Source organism: Manacus candei, unplaced genomic scaffold (genome assembly GCF_025592945.1).
Source record: "Manacus candei isolate 608988 ecotype Guabito, Panama unplaced genomic scaffold, ASM2559294v1 h1tg000017l, whole genome shotgun sequence".
Taxonomy (NCBI): domain Eukaryota; kingdom Metazoa; phylum Chordata; class Aves; order Passeriformes; family Pipridae; genus Manacus; species Manacus candei.
In genome coordinates this window covers 9,700,439-9,718,674 of record NW_026138065.1, presented here as the reverse complement: position 1 = coordinate 9,718,674, position 18,236 = coordinate 9,700,439, and the positions used below count along the sequence as shown (strand labels likewise).

The window sequence follows — 18,236 nt, the reverse complement described above, 5'->3', positions numbered from 1 at the left end:
CTGATAAAACCTCTTGCAGGCAAACACCAGGTAAAATTGCAGATTTCTGTTATATGGAATATTTGTAAAACAAACCATAATGACTCTTCCTGGTTTTGTGTTAATTTCCTTTTTGGATTAGTGTCATTATTCCACAGATGTCTGGAATTTTTAAACTGTGTTAAGAAGAATCTCCACTTCTGTTTGTGTTAGTAGTGATTTTTAGTGCTTTAGAATGAGTAGATGTGTAAGACTTAGCTGCTTTGTTAAAGTTGGTTATCAATCAACAAATAAATTGAAATTTGTGCTCATCAAGGTTTAAGATGGTCTGTTCCATATTTAAATTCTTTGAGGATTCATAAAGCAGATAAATAGAGGAGGTAGGAGAGAATTTCCCGGGACAGTGGAGGTAAGAGGGACTGGAGAAGAAATTACCTGCGCTCTTTGCTCTTTCTCAGCACAAATGTAGCCTGGAGATCAGATTTCTGTAGGAGAGATGGGGTGAGGAAAGGGTTGATGCAGTGTGGTCTGATCTTAAAAGATTATTCTTCCTTGATGTTTTATAATTAGCTCCTTAGGGGTTCGCATCATCTGTAAGATAGTGACCTACTTCACACTTTTTCTATTTGAGTCTCCCAGTAAATACTCTCCTATGACTTATCTGATGTCATATGAATTTGATGTTTGGCCTCAATTTGATGTTTGGTCATGACAGTTTGATACAGTGCTGCTGGAAATCTCTGCTGGGCTTGTTTGGACTGACAGCCCAGTGGGCTTGGCTGTCAGCCCAACCTTGACCTTTATGTTTTTGCTGGGAGAGTAATGTTTTGTAATAATCACTTTGGTCTATTATCTAACCTTGAAACAGTAGTGAATTTTAGCAGATGTTTACGCAGCAAAGATAAAGAAGACAACATCAACATTGACTCCCAAACACTGATTCTTTACTTTCATATCTACCTGATTAGGTAGCATTTGAGGCAGTGCTCAGATTTCTGAAACTAAGGAAATTGCCTTGACTGCTTAGCTGTTGCTCTTTTATATTATCTAGTGCCCTTATTTTAGGTTGGTAATTGCACAAATCCTCAGTGTATTTATCTTTTAATTAGAGGGAATGGGGCATCCAAACCATGGGAGGAAAAATACTTTCCAAACATACTTTGCATCATAGAACTGTGTGCTGGAGCTAAAAGGCCCCACTCCCAAAGAAATACCTTGCACTTTTGGTAAAGTTAGGGCTCTTACAAATGCAGCCTATATATGATGTACCTCTGCAACCACTTCAAAAGAACTGTGGAAGAACAAGATGCTTCTGAAAATTAAAAGAAACGTTCAGTGACTGAATATAGTCTCTGCAGGATACAGCATAGGATGTGTCATCAACTTCAGCACCACCAAGATTATGTAAAACAAATCTGTAGGAACTTATGAAGTTTCCTATCTCTGCTCTGCTCCATTATGTTTTTCAGTTTAAACATTCACATGTGGTTTATGTATGTATTGTTTTATCTAAAAGTATTTTTGACTGCTCTTTCCCATATTACTGGGTTAATTTTGCAGCAAAGCTGTCATACCACATCTAGCACTTCCATACCTTGATAAGCCATTGTACTTGTTCATTTGCAGGCTGAAAGTGTGTCTGCTCATGTGTTAGTTATGGACACTTCTGGAAACAACATAATGAAAAAGGGATACTTAAAAACCATGATTAATAACCTCCACCAGTAACATTCTGCACTGGTTCTATTTCTGAAAAAAACCCAGATTTTATATATTTTGACTGTCATGGCGTACTTTGATTATTCAGTTATTTAATGTGTGCAGTACATTCCATGCTTTTTGTGCTCCTAGTAACCATTTAAAAAACTCTCTGAACCTAATACCTTTACATTATTATTTCTCCCCAGAACAGTATTTTCAAAATTGGAAATTGGGAAGATGAGGCTTTTCTTTCCATTTTTAGTGCATACATGAGCAAAACGCTACTTTTTAAAAACAATGCCATCAGCTGCTCCTCTGTGAAATTGGAGTACGCTAATGTGTGCTCATCACTTTGGACAGTAAGGCCACCTGCTTATCTCTGCGTGGTATTTATGCTTTTGTAAATATTTCTTTGTCCTTGACTGCCTTGTGCTGAGTACTTATGCAGTAAGCATAATTAATTAATATAAGATCTTTCCCAGTTTGAGATATTCTGAACTTCAGAATGCTCAAAAGAAATAATGAATTGATAGCAATGGTGTTATTTATATTGGCTTATATTTAGATCTTAAAAGTGTTTAACAAAATATTGTATAAATTATTCTTATAGCACTTTTATTTTGGTTTGTAAGCTCATTCCTATTTCAAAAAATAGGGAAATTGAAGAGTTGAAGAGACCTCTTCAGGGTTAGAGAGGATGTCTTAAAACACATGGATGATTTGAAGTGTTCTGTGTTTGAAACACAAGGCTACGTGTTTCTAATATGTACCTGCATTTTTTTAATGAAGTATTAAGCAGCAGAACAGGGTAATTGCTTGCCTGTTATGTTTGGAGTATGATTGTACTGTCCCTTTGAAGGTAAAGCTTTTGTAATAATAATAATAAGCTTGATACCATGAATAAAAAAATCCTTTAAGGTTGGACAACTGGGATAAATTGTGCTCTGAAATTTTTGCTTCTGAATTTAAGAATGCTTTGCCAATATTTTTATATAAAAATGGTTATTATTTTCTGTGATTTTAGTTATCTTACAGCTCATACTGATTCTGAAGGAGACTCTGAGGAAGAAAAGAGATGTATGAAGCCACCTGATGCCGTGGTGAAATCAGAAGAAGAAGAAGAATTATTTAATTTTTTACAGCAGGTGGACAATTTGCACAAGGGTTCAGAGGATGATAAAAGGAAGGGCTTCAGACTGCTGCTTGAGAAAGATAACAAGGTATTATGGGGTAACTTAATATTGTGTTGCTATTAACTTATGCTTTGCACTGCTTTTAAGAACTTAGTATGAGCTTTAAAATGCACATAAAAATGGAAGATGAAATTTCAAGCATATTTTTAAAATACAGTGAAAAAGCAATATTTCAAGATGGTGTCAATATTCGTGTTGTGTGGGCATGAAACTTCTACAATTTCATATCCCATTCAGGCTCAATAACTTTGAGGCTTTGTTTGCATGCAACAAAGACAGATGATGGGCTTTTTTCTACATAAATGATACTTACTTTTACTGGTTTTGGAATAGTCTATGTGAGAAAATCCTGTGGAATTAAGTAGTAAGCAGACCTAGTGTTCTCAAGAAATTATAACTATGAGCATCTAGTCTGCTTATCTCTGATATCCTTCGTGTGAATTTTTCCTTTGACTTTACTGTGCACATATGTAACTCCAAATAAAATTTAAGGGTGTTTTGTTGTGCGGTGCTTTATTCATGGTACCATTTTCTTCTGGTTTGGCAAACATTCTGATTATATTTTCATTTACATATTGGAATACCCAAAAAGGTAGATAAGAGATTAATTGTGAGTGAGTGTAGTCCTTATGGCCTCCCTAAAGAAAACACACATCACTTCATTCAGGGATCTATTGTGCTTTACTGGGTTACCTTTTAAGTTTTTATATTAAAAATTTAAAAATAATATTTATATTCATTTATATTATATTTTTATATTTACATTTTTAAGTTTTCATATTAACCTGATTCATAAAATAAAACTCTTTAGACAGCCTAGAATGTTTCCAAAAGCTATGTTCTCTTTTGTTAATGAAAATTGGTCAATTGGTTCTCACATAAACTAAAAGTAGTATGTAGATAGGTGCAAAATAAACAAAAAATTATTACATGTTCTGATAACTTGCTTTAAGCATTATGAATGTAAACTGTTTAAATCACATTCTGATCAATTTAATTATGCAGCTGTGGTCTACTTTCAGTATGAAAACTGTGTGGACTTTCTGTGGAGACTTGCACGTGCTTATGGAGATCTGTTTGAGATGACTACTGATGCTGAGGAGAAGAGGAACTATGTCATTGATGGTAAGCAGAAGAAAAATGTTTATGTAGAATGATATCTGAATGTAATGAAACATACTTTAAACTTTAAGTTTTCCAGTGAAAGGAATTTGCAATCCAATAAATGGGAGCATTTGTACTGTAATAAGAATATTTTGTGCAATAAACTGCCACAGTATACAACTTCAGTTCATTTTTTCCTCACTGAGAGATCCAAAATTGGTGAAGGAGAAGTATTGTGGGTCATAGTCGAAGGCTGTTGACTCTGGATAGTGCCTTAAAATCCTGTATTTTGTTGAGAATCAGATGAATACAGAATGTGAAAAACCCCAGATACTGTCAGCAGTTTCTTAATTACATCTTTGGGAGAGCGTGAAGAATAAATAAATGCCGAGGTTGGGTCAAGGTTTTTTTTTCTGCTGTCCTGTGGCAAGGACCACTCCTGCATATATTGTGGTGAGGGTGGGGATGAAACTTTGTGAATCTGAAGAAACTGTTGACCAGAAACAGAAGTGTGTGACAACTGGTGTTGCTTCTAGGCATCTCTCCCTATGTATCCTGTTTGACAACTTAATCTCTGGAAGGTTCTGGTTTTCTTCTTCAGAGCACTTTTTCTTTGTTGCTTTTAAAAGCATTGCCCTTTCCTTTGCTGTCTGGATGCATATTGGCTGGAGGTACAGTTTATGTTTCCCTTTTCGTTTTGGACCACCTTCGTTTCATTACATTAGAACCTACATCTTCTCTACCTGTGTCACTCTCCTTCAGTCAATGCACTGTGCTTAAAATAATTATTTTTGCCTAGAAGTACTTCTCTCTCTCTCTCTTTTGCCTCTTGATTGCCTCTCTCTTTTTTGCTGCACCAAATGAGGTTTTTAAATGTATTCCAAGTTTGGGTTATTTTGTCTTTTGTGATACTTTTTGTCAGCTTTTTATTCTGTCAGCATTGACAACATCACAGACAAAGAAGTCTGGATGCCCTTTGTCATCCTAAAAGACAGTGTCATGTCTTTGTGCTGTTGTTTCACACTCCATAGCCAATCTCAGCTTGTTCTTCCTTGTTCCTTCCCTATTACCATCTTTTAGTTGCTTCTTTTACTCAGGAAGATTTGCACTGCCTTAGCTACTTAATCTATACTGTCTTTGCTTTAGTAGGAACTTGGCTATTTTGTATGGAAATCTCACAGTGCAGTGAGGATTATGACACAAAGTAAATTACAACAGTAAATTCTGTTGTTGGAGCCTTTGCTTTTACCAGTGACTACATGTAGCCTCAGCTGATGGAAGATAATGGCATAGCAAAAGACAGAGAGGTACAGAATGATGGAGTGAAAGTGGGTCTTACGTGTTGAGTAACCAGCCTAGTTTGGCTCATTTTCATGAAACGGGGGTGGTGGTAGCTTTTTTCATCTCAGTTTTTGGAAGTGGTGCAGAGGGATTGAGGCTGCGGGGGAGCTGGCAGTAGTTTCGTGGTTATTTTTCCTTCCACTGGGTTGGAGGGCTGTGTATGCTATTCTTTGTTTCTGTGAAGTTAACTTGCAATACAGAAATGTCAGTGTGGCTTAATTGGTTGCAGCTGAGACTCTGCAAACAGCAAGCATCTCATTTGAACTTCTTACTGGGAGCATGAATTTGATCAAATCACCTGCTGTCATCTTTATTCAGTTAGGGGAACTTTTAGTCAGTTAAGTGGAACTTAAGGGAAGTCTTTGTGCTAGAAACAAACTTCAGCTAGTTTATTTGTGTACCCAAGTCAGGAAACAGCTTTGCTGGTTCTTCTGACAGGTGCTTCTCCAACCTGCTGTTAAGAGTCTTCAGTCTTACAGACAACATGGTCTCCTTTGGCAGTCCAATCCAATCCTTCCCTAATTTAACTGCATCTGAATTGGATTTAAATAAAAATAATAATAAATTAAAAAAAATAGATGTATGCATGTGTATATGTGTATGTATACATATATATATATATGTATGGAAATGTAAATGATGTAAAGCCAGGATGTTACATTGTCCATCTAAATGTTTCTAAGAACAGGAAGCAGTTTCTTCTTTGCTGCTAGAGTATATCAGGTCGGTTTGTTCTTGGGAGACACCTAACAGGTGGAAGAGTACAATAAATCCTTTAATATATTCTACTCCTTTTACAGGAAAGATTAAAGCTGAAAAAGCTGTTCAGCTGGATGATGGGAGTGCTGAGAGTCACCAGTGGTAAGTTTGAGAAAGTGTGTAGTTTTAAAAACTTGTGTATATTTATCAAATCCTACAACCCCCCCAGCCTTCTTTGGCTCTAAATAGTGCCCACAGCAAGTTACATTTATCATACTACAGTTTGATATCAGTTTCATAAGTTACTCATTAATATTTTTTCATAACTTTATGGAACTCAATTATCCCCAGTTGCAGCTAAAAATTACATTGAAGTATTCTGTGAATTATGTACTATAGAATGTGAAACAACTCAATAACAATACTTCAGCATGACCATGTATTTTGTCCTTTCATTTTCTTGTAATAATCTAAATTCTTATAATTAAAAATAGATATAGAGGACTATGGAAATTTCAATTAACTTCTCAATTTTTGTTTATCATATAGTTTTCCTTCAAGCTTGACACTTATTTTAATTTCATAGGCCTTACCAGAACTAACAAACTCTGCAAATGTAAATATTTTTTATCAAATCAACATTATCAGGTAAAGGATAATTCTGCTGAGTTCTAGCTGATAGTTCTTCACCTTACTATTTTATTAGTAAATATTACTGAGCTCCTGATTTCTTTTCTAATACTGTTACCTTTTCCATTTTTGTTTCTACGTTCTTCACTACTTTTGTCATTACATATGTGGGGTGGGATTTCACTAAATTTTTACATACCTAAACCAAAGAGTTTTATCTTAGGTTCCTTTCACAATCAAAAAGAAAGCAGCCAGTTCTGGAGTGCGGTTCATCTGAGTCAGTTTTGCCCATTTTGTCTTGCATGAGGGTGAGATGAATTCCTCCTGAGGTTCAGTTGACAACATCTCCATTGCCAATGAAGGGAGCACGTCAGCTAGCTCAGGTTTAGATACTTGATTAGACATAGATCTTTTTGTTTAATTAGGTGACTATCTGGCTTGGTTTATGTGTTTCTGAAAGCAATTTACAGCCATTTGTGCTCTTTGCCTGACCACAGTCATGGTCACTTCTTCAGGGTGATGCTGGGGTGCCCATCTCAGCTAAAGCTATGTGTATAAACCACCACAAAATCACATGCAAGTATGAGTCCTGCCCCTCCCTTCCTCCTCAGCCCACAAGACTGACAAAATATCCTGTTATAAATACAGCTTCACTCGCAGAAACTATGCTGATAAAACCTTACATGTTGTTTAAGGACATGTAGGTGGTCTGCTGAACTTCAGATGTGAGATCCTGTACTGACAGTACATCTAGCAGGGGAAGAACTACGAGTGTGAGATGTGTTCCAGAGGTTAGCTCAGAAAGCCAAATTGAGAGACTTAAGAGGAAAATCTTATGTTTTGTAATCTACTGCTTCTCGTAACAGGCAATGGATTTCTGTATGGTTTAGTTTTCATCCTTTTTGTATCTGGGTGAATGTGAAGGTTTTATCAGTTATTGTTTAACTGGTGGCTCTCTAATGGTATAGATGAACACTACAGATTTTAATAGTTTCCTATATTTTTTTTCCTGAATATATCTGCTTGACTTTATTTTCTGAAATCTTTCTGACTGTATGCATGACTTTTGAAGTGTGATGCCAGTATTGGTTATGCTTATCTAACTGAGGCTCTGAATACTGGGCAGAATGAGCTTCCATGATCCAGAGGGACATTGGTATATTTTTGTTTGACATGACAACTGTTTTTCAGTCTGTGGTCTCAGTAGATCCTTTTCTGCTGTGCTACTACTTAACCAGCTGGACTTGTTTTGTAACTTTTTTTTGGTATCTTGTTTTTTTTCTTTTTTATTCCTTGTAGAGTACTTTACACATATTTCACGTTTATTTCAGTCCATTTCTCAGGCATATTGAGGCCATTTAGGTTTGTAAATGCATCCCCTCCCAGACTACAATTTTATTTCAAAAGTGTTTTGTTGTTGTGTGGGTTTTTTAAAATCATTGACTTAATTAGTGAAATTTCTGGAAGATAATGGACCCAGCACTGAACTTTGTGGGACACCTATAATGATGCTCAGGTTCATATGAATCTGGTTGTGCAACCATCTCAACAGGTGATTTAGTCTAAACAATATTTCCATGGGTGAATTTCTGAGGAACATCAGATAGGACAAAGGCCACATAAATTTCAAGGTATTTGTTACATTCCTCTAATATTCCAGTCTTGTTTGTCTTATCAGAAAAGAATTTTTTTATATATACCATTTGTTCACAAAAAACTTGTGTTAACTGTTTTGTATGCTTATGCACTTACAAAATAATTTATCTTGGAATGTTTTCAGGTTATGCTGGTTTCCCTGTAACCCCTGTCCTTTCCTTTCCTTTGTTTCTGTAGATGGCAACTATATTTACCTTTTCCCTTTCTGTTGGGCCTTGCTGCATTACCCAGGAGACTTTGGAAGTCAGCTATATGTCAGATCTGGATTGCTCAAGTCTGGCCTAATGCAAATTTATTCAGTTTATTTAAACATTATTTCACATTAATCCATGTAAACAGGAAATAGGACTTCAGGGAGTCTTCCCTGTAGAAACTGCTCTCAAGGTTGTATGGAAACAGAATTTTGCCTAAAGTCATAAATAGATAAGACTGTGTGTGAACAGAAAACAGTGCAATACAATTAAGTCATGAATAAAGAACACGTGAAAGTAATATGAAATCCATAGTTAATAAGGATAATAAGAGAGAAGACGACTGAAAAGAAAAAATAGAACAAATATTTATACAAAAAATGCTAGGATCACTAGCAGGTAGTCACTTAAGTTCAGAGACAGAGGGCAGTACCCAGCTCCAGATTGACACCTGAATGTACTGTATTATATGTGTCTACATGTGAGTGAGGTACTTGTCTTTCACTTACAGGGGATGGAGACTTGAAAGGCAGCATGTGCCATTTGATGTGCCAGGATATTTGCATGGCATGGCAGATATCACACAGGACCTTTGTGGGTCTGTACACTTCTAGGCCAACATCTGGGACTGGTGGGAAACCCTAGGGCATCTCCAGTGGCAGTAGGCACCTGTGTCCAGGCAGGGATCCTGTTTGATCAGGATTGAACAGGGTCTCTCTGCTGGATGTAATAGGAGATTGGATACACAGAGATGAGAAGCTCAGCATGAAAGCAAGCTCAGTGTGAAAGTAATGACATCTCAGACCAGAATCCTTCCTTTTCATCTCACTGCCAATAGCGTTTTCTGAAGCTGTATAAGGTAAATAATCTTAGCCTACATAAGAAGAGGCCATCTGTTTGATGCACAGTTCTCTCATTTTACATGCAAGGCTGTGTCAGTCTGTATCAGCTATTGATAAGGAAGCTGATTTTCTGACCTTGACTGAAGAAAGTTTTTGTTGATTTCTTACTGGTCTGTACTTTATAATTTCTGTGGGATTTTGATATTTCCAATCAGCACAACTGAGGTTTTAGCTCATGTTTGGTGTAGCTGCTATCTGTGTTGTCCATTCATGCATTATTTCCAATGTTCTCTTAAGCTGTTTAATATATTATGGTTTACTAAATGAGCGAGGATTAAATGATAGCCTGTTCTTTTTGTGGTCCTGTTCCTTGCTCTCTACTTACACTTAACCTTTCTGGAGTAGGGGGAATATAAGCAAAGAAGAAATTGAATTCAGCCTTGTTGGTTTCATGTTTTGTCATTTCTTCATTGCTAATCATTCTGCACTTTCATTTATGTTTTTTTTCCTTCTGGTGTATTTATGGAACCTCCTCCTATTGCCTTATAAATATTCCTAGTTTAGATGTGTGCTCGTTTCCATTTTTAGAGTCAATTGCTTTTGGTTTCTTAAGTTAATAGAGAGTTCCTCACTGGAGTTGAATTAATCTTTGAAACTATTCCCTGATACGACTAAAGGGTCATTTGCAGATGTGCTTTTGAATATCATCTCTTAGTAATACTTCTACAGAACTTTTTCTAATGTGACACTTCCTAATGATTTAATTTTCTTCATTAGAAATGTACACTGTGCCTGTCAAGCAAGGATTAGGGCTATGGACCTATTTGGAAGTTTCTTTTGGAAGCTTATCCCTGCTGCTTGAAAGCTCTATTTACTGCTTAAATAAGTTTTTGTCACACCTTGACAGACACAATTTTCCTAGTATAGATGCAGTTACATTGGCAAAAACATCCCTTTTCCAGAACAGATTTTTCTTCTGTTTTGTGAAACTGCTATAAAGTTTCTGGGAAACAGAACACACCTTTTGAGCACCCCAGGAGAATTTAGTGAAATGGTTCCATGAGCAAACTCTTGCTAATCCAGGCCTAGAGTTCGGCTGTCTTGCCTTACTTTTCATATTTACTTCAGTTAAGAACAAAGTGATGCCATATATCTTCTTGGTATATCACCTATATTTTTTTGTGAAATTGTATCATAAAATATATCAACACTTAAACTGTTTGACTTACTGATCAGAATACTGACAAGTAACCAGTATTCATCCTCAAATTAAATTTGATAAAACATATGCAGAAAGAAGAAAGCAAAATATCTTTAAGTAGTCAGTTAGTTTTGGTAATGAAATTTTGCAGCTGCAAATAATTTTTACAACTGAATCCAGATATAATCTCATAGTTGCCTTCAGTTTTTTAGAGGTCACCATTCAAAAAAACCTGAAGTCAATGGCAACACTGGAAAGGAAAAACATAGCTGTAACTTTTTATTATTTGGACGAACATGCTGAAGGGAGGCAGAGTAAATATTCTAGAGTGATTTGTGTCATTGTTCAGCCCGTGTAAATTTTTCAAAGAATTTGCATGCAGAATTTGACATCAGCCAGTTGCAGATCTTCTTGTGTTTTCCAAGCCTCAAACAAATTTGGTTTGTGGGTCAATGATTCCAAAATGACAGCTGTGAATCCTCACAGCTCATCTTGGATCATGGAGCTTCTTTATCATCCAGATTTTAATTGGAAGTGCTGTGTGAACAATTCAGTGTTCTAATTGGCATTATAATTGTGCTGTTTTACAACTTTACAGTTACAGAAAACACAATATGTAGGTGCATGTTAATAGGGGTTTTATTTAAAACTAAACAATCACTTTAAAATAGTTTTGCAAAACAAGTGAGCTTTTATATTGGGGGGAGATTGTTGCTGTTTTTTCTTCAAGAGTTTGGAAAAGATCTGGAAGGTTTCTTTGCTGTTGCCTGGATTCCCTCAAACATCCTTTTTTTTGCTGAGGAAAACTGATTACAGGCTTTGCAAAGAGAAGGTTACTAGAGAGGTTACTGGATGTGGGCAGTTTTCATGACATTTACTTAGAAAGATCATTCTTTGCATTGAGCTTTGGTTTGTTTGCCATGAACAAACTTTGTGCTACAGTCAGGTTTGGGTTGCTCTGTGGAACCTACCTGCTGGTGATAGGAGTCATACAGCATGTGTCTCATTTAGATGGAAGTGAGTTAGCAAGTGAAGAGTCCTCCTGAACCACAGCTGCCCCCAGAACTTTTCTCTATCATGTGTATGAGTGTTACTAAGAAGCACAACGATTTTCACAAGCCCTGGGTTATCCATGGAAGTGGATTCCAGAGCTTAGGGACAGGGAAGTTTACAAACTTCCTACAAAAAGGTGAGAATGTCATGTCAGTAACAGAATTTTAACAGATAGTTTGTCGGGTTTGGAAGGTGCAATGGCATAAAAATAATTCTCCAGTGAAAGAAAACTCTTTAAAATTATGGATTATGTTGTAGGATATTGTCATACTACCAACAACTTTTAAAATTAAATCCACACCTCTTTGTAACTAAATGCTTTAAACCTACTTCCCTTAATTATTCCTTAGTTAGACTTAGAAAAAATCGATAACTTCCAAGCCACAAGCATCTGTTTCTGTCATGCAGCCTGATTATTCAGAAATTGATAGTTTGTGCAGAAATGCAAAGTTTCCAGTTAGTAGTTATTTGCCCTGTGTTTGATTCATGGGAAGACCAAAGAAATTTTATAGCTTAATTGTAGTCAATAATCTTTTTAAATACTTAATTATTTTTGTAAAAATAATTTAAAATTTCAAATCCAGAAGCCATTTCTGAAAAGCTGTAACTTATTCTGTAGTAAGTGGATCAGTGAAACACTGCAGCGTCCTCATGCAAGTGCAGAGGAGGTAGGTTTGACATGTGAAAAGATCTGTTTACTACAAGCTTTTTGCCAGAATGGTCACAGAGGAAATAAAACGGGCAACCTAGTGATTCCTTTTACATGTCTGTCAAGGAAAATTGTTGTGTTACTATCTGTGAAAGCTATTATTTCACTCTGTTTCCACATTTGTGAAGACTATCCTGCTAATTTCTTCAAGATTGTATTTCTATCTGTAACAACTGTCTGTTATAAAACAAGAAGTTACATTTCTGGAACACAGAAATTTAACATAGTTTTGGGTTGCACAGCCTAAGAAATGCAGAATATGCCATCCACATGTTCTACTGGTGAACTTCTGTGAATACACATTAACAATGGCATGGTATACATACAGTAAATTATTAAGCCAGAATTCTTGAATGTCCTTACCTTCAGGGTTTTTTAACCAAAATAGGGGATTGTTTCTCATGTTTTTGCAAGTATCACGTAAGCAAGTGTGAGCTACATCTGATATTTCCCTGTACCTCTGCTTCAGTGCTCTGGTAAATTTTTAATATGAAAACTATATTTCTGCCAATTTCTACAATATAGACTCAGTTGTATTCCAAGAAGGGGAAGGGGGAGGGAAAGGGAAAGGGAAAGGGAAAGGGAAGGAGTCCCCATGAAGAAAACCCACCTGAACACTTAGCTTTGCACCTTGGCACATCTTACTTTGTGTGTTGTGAGTTGTACACATTCTCAGCCACTTCTTCCACACTCACACCCCAAGGAGGATGGTGGTATCTTTCCATCTCTACCTCTCCATCTAAACTCAGATGCAATTTTATAGATTAAGTATCTTGGCAGGAAAGTGGTACAATTTAAAGTATGTAAAACTGTGATCTCAGAAAGGACTATTCAGCAGAGTCATAATCAGTAACTTAAGTTGCAAAATCTCCCTACATAGAAATTGATATCTCATTGAAATCATGTTAAAAAGAAGTCCGGCTACTTTGCAGAGACTGTCAGAATTTGTAAGTGTGTGAAACTGGTGAGTGAGTGAGTGAGTGAGTGAGTGAGTGAGTGAGTGGATGGCTAAGAAGTGATGGCATGCACAGGACTGAGCCATGTGGAGGTGAGGGGACTTAAGAACACATTTAGAACTGGGATGAAAATGAGCTTTCTTTTCACTGGGTCTCTCGTGTGCTACCCACACATTAGCCTTTGCTTATACTACCTTACATGTTAAATGTTTCTCGAATGAAGAGGAGGGAGTGGAAAACAGCTATGGAACAGACGAGTTGTATTCTTTGATATTGGTAAATATCACAAACTCTCCTTCAATTGGCAAAGTCTTACCATTTACAATTGAGAAAAACTTTCCTGTTGATACTAGGATGTTAAAATGGAGATCTAGATTTCAAAATGTAAGCCCTGTACCCACACATTTCCAAAGTCTACATGACATAAGAGGGTTTTTTAGATTTGGGATGTATGAAAGGGTATACAGAAGAGTGAGGAACAAGCCTGGGAAGATGCATGTTATTTCTGATTTTGGCCCTGTGAGATTTATCAGGGAAAAGGTAAAACTTTCTGTATTCATGTACCCTAGTGTGGCTTATTGCAGATTTGAGACTTCAAAATCTTTTCTGTAAATCCATCTCATATGGGAAAAGCTGTAGTTGCCAGAGTCTTGTGTGTTGGTAGCATTTTTGATATTAAGATTCAAATCGAGTTGATAAGACATAGTGTATCAACCTGCTGCTCTCCCTTTTGCAGCAGATAAGGTATGCCCCTTACAGTTTTACCTTGCCTGAATACATACAGAATTTCTGGAGCACCAGAAGGGAAAATGTTAAGTCACTTTGATCTGGACCCCTCTCCATGAGGGCCATGTAGGCATTTGGTATCCTTCTCTGTCAGCTACAGTTTCTTGAAAGTCTGAGTTTCAATTACAACATTTTTAACAAAAGGACATTATGCTGCCTTATTACTGAGTTTCTTTGGTTGTGTTTGTACTTATTAAAGGAGTGTTAATTGTGGATGATTGACCTGTATGCCTCTATACCACGTTCAGTAACTTTTCTGCCATCTGTGAATGTTTTTTATGCCAACCCAAGTACTGTGTCTGCCTTAATGGGGTAATGATCATTGTGTTTATTTGGATGAACGTGTCTGGGGCTTTTTTTTTTATGTTACCCAGGAGTAGCATTAGCTCAGCAGTTGCATCATTCCTTGCAGCTCTTCACTGGTATGATTTTTTCATTTTCTCTGTGAAGGCACTGTAAACAGTATTTTAGCCCTGATATTCAAAGTCTGTAAGACAGGCAGTGGTAGTGAGGAGAGCCAGTATCACTTGCTCTACCAAAATGCACGTGCGTTTTACCCATTTCATAGGGTATTTGCACGTTATTTTGTGATAAACTTTTTAGTATTCCCCCCTGCCACCACGAGATGGGGCAGGTGACCAGGGAGTGGCAGGGTTGAGGCCGGCATGCGGCGAAGAATAAGGAGCAGAGGGAAGCGTTTCTACCTCCTGCCTCGTTTTTTCTGATCATTTTCTTCACTGTGAGAGTGGTGAGGCACTGGAGCAGGTTGCCCAGAGAAGCTGTGGCTGCCACATCCCTGGAGTTGTTCAAGGCCAGGTCGGATGGGGCTTTGAGCAACCTGATCTAGTGGAAGGTGTCCCTGCCCTAGACAGGGAGTTGGAATTAGATGATCTTTAGGGTGCCTTCCAACCCAAACCAATCTATGATTAACGCTAGTCTTTGCATCACTGAAAATAAAGTTTGCTTTGTGTTTTAAACTCTTTGAAGAATATTTAAAATGCCTAAAGATTATCTTCTGGAAACAAAAGACACTTTTTTGTTTTCTTTGCTTTAGGGTCTTGGGTTTTTTTGAAAATTAAATGCCAAAAATTAAATAATTCTTTTATATCAATTGGCTGGCTAGCCTAGTTCAAAAGTATAAAATTTAAAAAAAGAAAAAGACAAATATGTGAAAGACATTTTTAATTTTTCCTTGAAAAAGTAATGCATATTTAAAGTTAGTAGGTTAGCTTACTTTTAATACATTGAAAATTTTGTTGGGATATCCCTCCCCAGAGATTTTAGCTGTAAGTAGAAATTTTTCTTTGAACTAGTTTAAACTAAGGCTCTCTTTCTTGTCACGCACAGACAGGGAAATACTGCAAGATGCTGGATTAGCTTGTTCGCTTTTCATTGTTTTCTTTTGTAGCAGCAATCCGTTTAGCTATGGTATGCTGAGTTTATCTGATTAGCACTTAATGAGTGAAGGGAATAGGGGCAATGTTGCCTGAGTTACTTAAACCTAATGAAGTTTTCAGTACCTTCCCCCTCTTTCTAAATACCTGAACTTTCCTGACCCCCACCCCTTGCTTTTTCCCTCAATTGCAGCTCATTCCCATACAAAATGTGCTTCTGCTGCGGCTCTATCAGCAGTAGAGCTGCCATTAGCTGGATTTTGTCCAGTGCACGGTGGTCACAACATACATCCTGCTCAACAGTGTTTGACAGTCTGTCTGAAGCTCTTACAAATTCAGCTGTTTTTGTTATGCTGACTCTGTTCCTTACCTGGGAACACTTGCTGACCAAAAAATGCAATTACCTTTAGCATGAGTGTTTCTAACTTAAAACCATTAGGTATAACTGTAAGCAATAAAATAATTTCTTTAATTGATGTTTTAATGAGGATTCACTGGAGCTTGAATAATTACATTATATAAAGAAATTCAAGAAAGCTGATGTTTAGTAATGCTTAAAACCTGTGTGTGCCATACAGATTGTGGTTCTGTTACCATAATTAACTCAATAAGCTTCTTGCATAACTCATATTTTCCTCTGGTCTTTGGCTTTCCCTCTTCTAGGATTATTTTTTCCTTTGATTTGGTATTGCATTGTAAAATATTTAGTAAAAAAGCAAAATTCTGAAAAAATAGAAAAACAATGTACATGAGTTTTGACTGTTTAACTATTTCTTTGATGGTTCTGTTAGTTTTATACAGAAATACAAAGTTGTCTTAATACCAATGAAAATAGGTCCAAGGAAAGTACAATTGATGTCTGTGCAAGAGAGTCCTTATGCATAGAGGTTCTATAATTGTTAAAGTAATAGGAAGAAAGCAATAGAAATTTAGATGGAGTGTCAATAAAACAGTAGTGTTGCTTAGGAGATCTGAATCTTTATAGATGGGGACCTCTGAAAATATTTTCAGTTATACCTGCTTAACAATACAAATATTATATAGAAATTATCTCACATTTCTTTTATCAGTCTCCCAAATTTACGATAATCATAGTAATAATAATAGAAATAATAATGACCTAGTGATAGCAGTAGTGATCCTCTTAGAGCAGAATGTGTGTGTATGTTTTTAGGTAATTTTACAGATATTAGAAGAATGCCAGAAGTGCAGGAATGCACCAAGGTGCTTGAAAAGGGTAGAAGACAGCTGTGAACATTTTGTGTGTGCAGCTTCCTACTGAGCACACCCCCAGTATTTGCCTTCCCAGGTGAGGTTCTGCAGCTGACGGTGTTCATGTTCCCAGTGCAGTACAATGCAGAGCACAATGTGTCAAACTGCTGACAGTGGTAGAGCCAGTCTGGAAGTGTCGTACTCTGAACTATATGGTAGAAATATGAGAGGAGAAATCTCTGGTTTTTCACTTCCCTGACAGCCCAGATAGTGTCATTTAAACTTCTTGTTTCCGTTATTATTTTGTTTTGATCTGTGTTTTCGTCTGCTCCTGAATATGTATAGCTTATGCCGAACTTCCATCCAGTATCGAGATGGAAAACAACCCCAGTTGTTAATCTGTGAATTAGGTATTGAAATATTTTGTAATTTAATTCAAAGGTTTATTTAAATCACAAAAAGTATGTGTGTGTGTTTTTCTTTTCCCCTCTCAGGTTTGCAATTATGTGTGGCTATATGTCTCAGTTTGAAAGTGTACAAAACAAAATCAGGAATGGTTATCTCTTTAAGGTATGTTTTTGTAGGATTTGGGGTTGGTTTTTTTTTTTAAAGCTATTCCTTCAAGTTATTTCCTTATATAGTGTCAAAGACAGACTTTTCCAACACAGTAATTCAGCCTCACAGGACTGTTTTGGTGCTGAAGTTAAAGCAAAAAAGTTATTTTTATATATGCAAATAGATTATATGCTTTCACAATATAAGAACTGAGGTAGGATTCTGGGAACAGCATTATTTTGTAATCAAAGGGGGGAGGAAAAGGGAATAACAATTCTGTTTAGAAAATCAAAACATATGAAATAGTAAGTGATCAACTAACACAGTTCTGCAATCATCCTTCATGTCACCCTTAAGTAATATATTTTTTAACACTGTCCTTTCGAAGGTAATTGTGTTTTTTAGATTTAGTTACTTGTGTTACATGTGCTACTCTCCCCGTCCTTGTCCTCAGCATTGCTTAGACACTTTCCATCCATCCCTTGCCTTCCAAGCTGGTGTCCCCCCTTTCTGGGTGTCAGTGAGAGGCAGCAATGTTCCAGTTCCTGGGGAATGCCTGGTCTGGGTTCCTGTCACATCATGTCCGTGTTAGGACTTGGAGTGTGGCAGAGCTTTCCTGTGAGAGAGCAAAAATTACATCTGAGCTGTGCCAAGTGAGCTAAGCCCCAAGCACAGGGACAAGCTGGGAACGAAGGGATAATGACAAATAACATAAGTGCTGCAGCTGAGTTTTAAGAGTTCCTGGTATGAGCAGTAGCCTTTTCAGGGAGGTTTTCCTCCTCACTAGTAAATACTGCAATCTGTTGAATTGTGTGGAAATGTTAAGGATTTGGGAAAATAGTAGTATGAAAACATAGCTCCTATCTGAATAGTTTCTGGACAAAATGATAGCGTAACAGTCTCTTAGATCTGTATAACTCAAATATTTTTGTGACTGGCTGAATTAGAAAGATATCTGGGGGATAAAAAAGAAAGGTTCAAGTGAAATTTATTTTGAGAGGCAAATGGTAGGGGTGAAATGACATACTTATTTT

The 18,236-nt window shown here is 36.7% G+C and overlaps 1 protein-coding gene across 4 annotated transcripts in view; it reads left to right on the top strand.

The window, feature by feature from the left end:
• Positions 1–18,236, top strand: part of RMDN2 (regulator of microtubule dynamics 2) — a 47,377-nt gene that overhangs the window by 5,213 nt on the left and 23,928 nt on the right. For all 4 annotated transcript variants that reach the window (XM_051783073.1, XM_051783072.1, XM_051783071.1 and 1 more), the window contains exons 3-6: positions 2,705–2,900; positions 3,896–3,998; positions 6,119–6,179; positions 17,142–17,217. In XM_051783073.1, the coding sequence (XP_051639033.1) occupies positions 2,705–2,900; positions 3,896–3,998; positions 6,119–6,179; positions 17,142–17,217 (436 nt within the window). The remainder of the gene's footprint in view (positions 1–2,704; positions 2,901–3,895; positions 3,999–6,118; positions 6,180–17,141; positions 17,218–18,236) is intronic.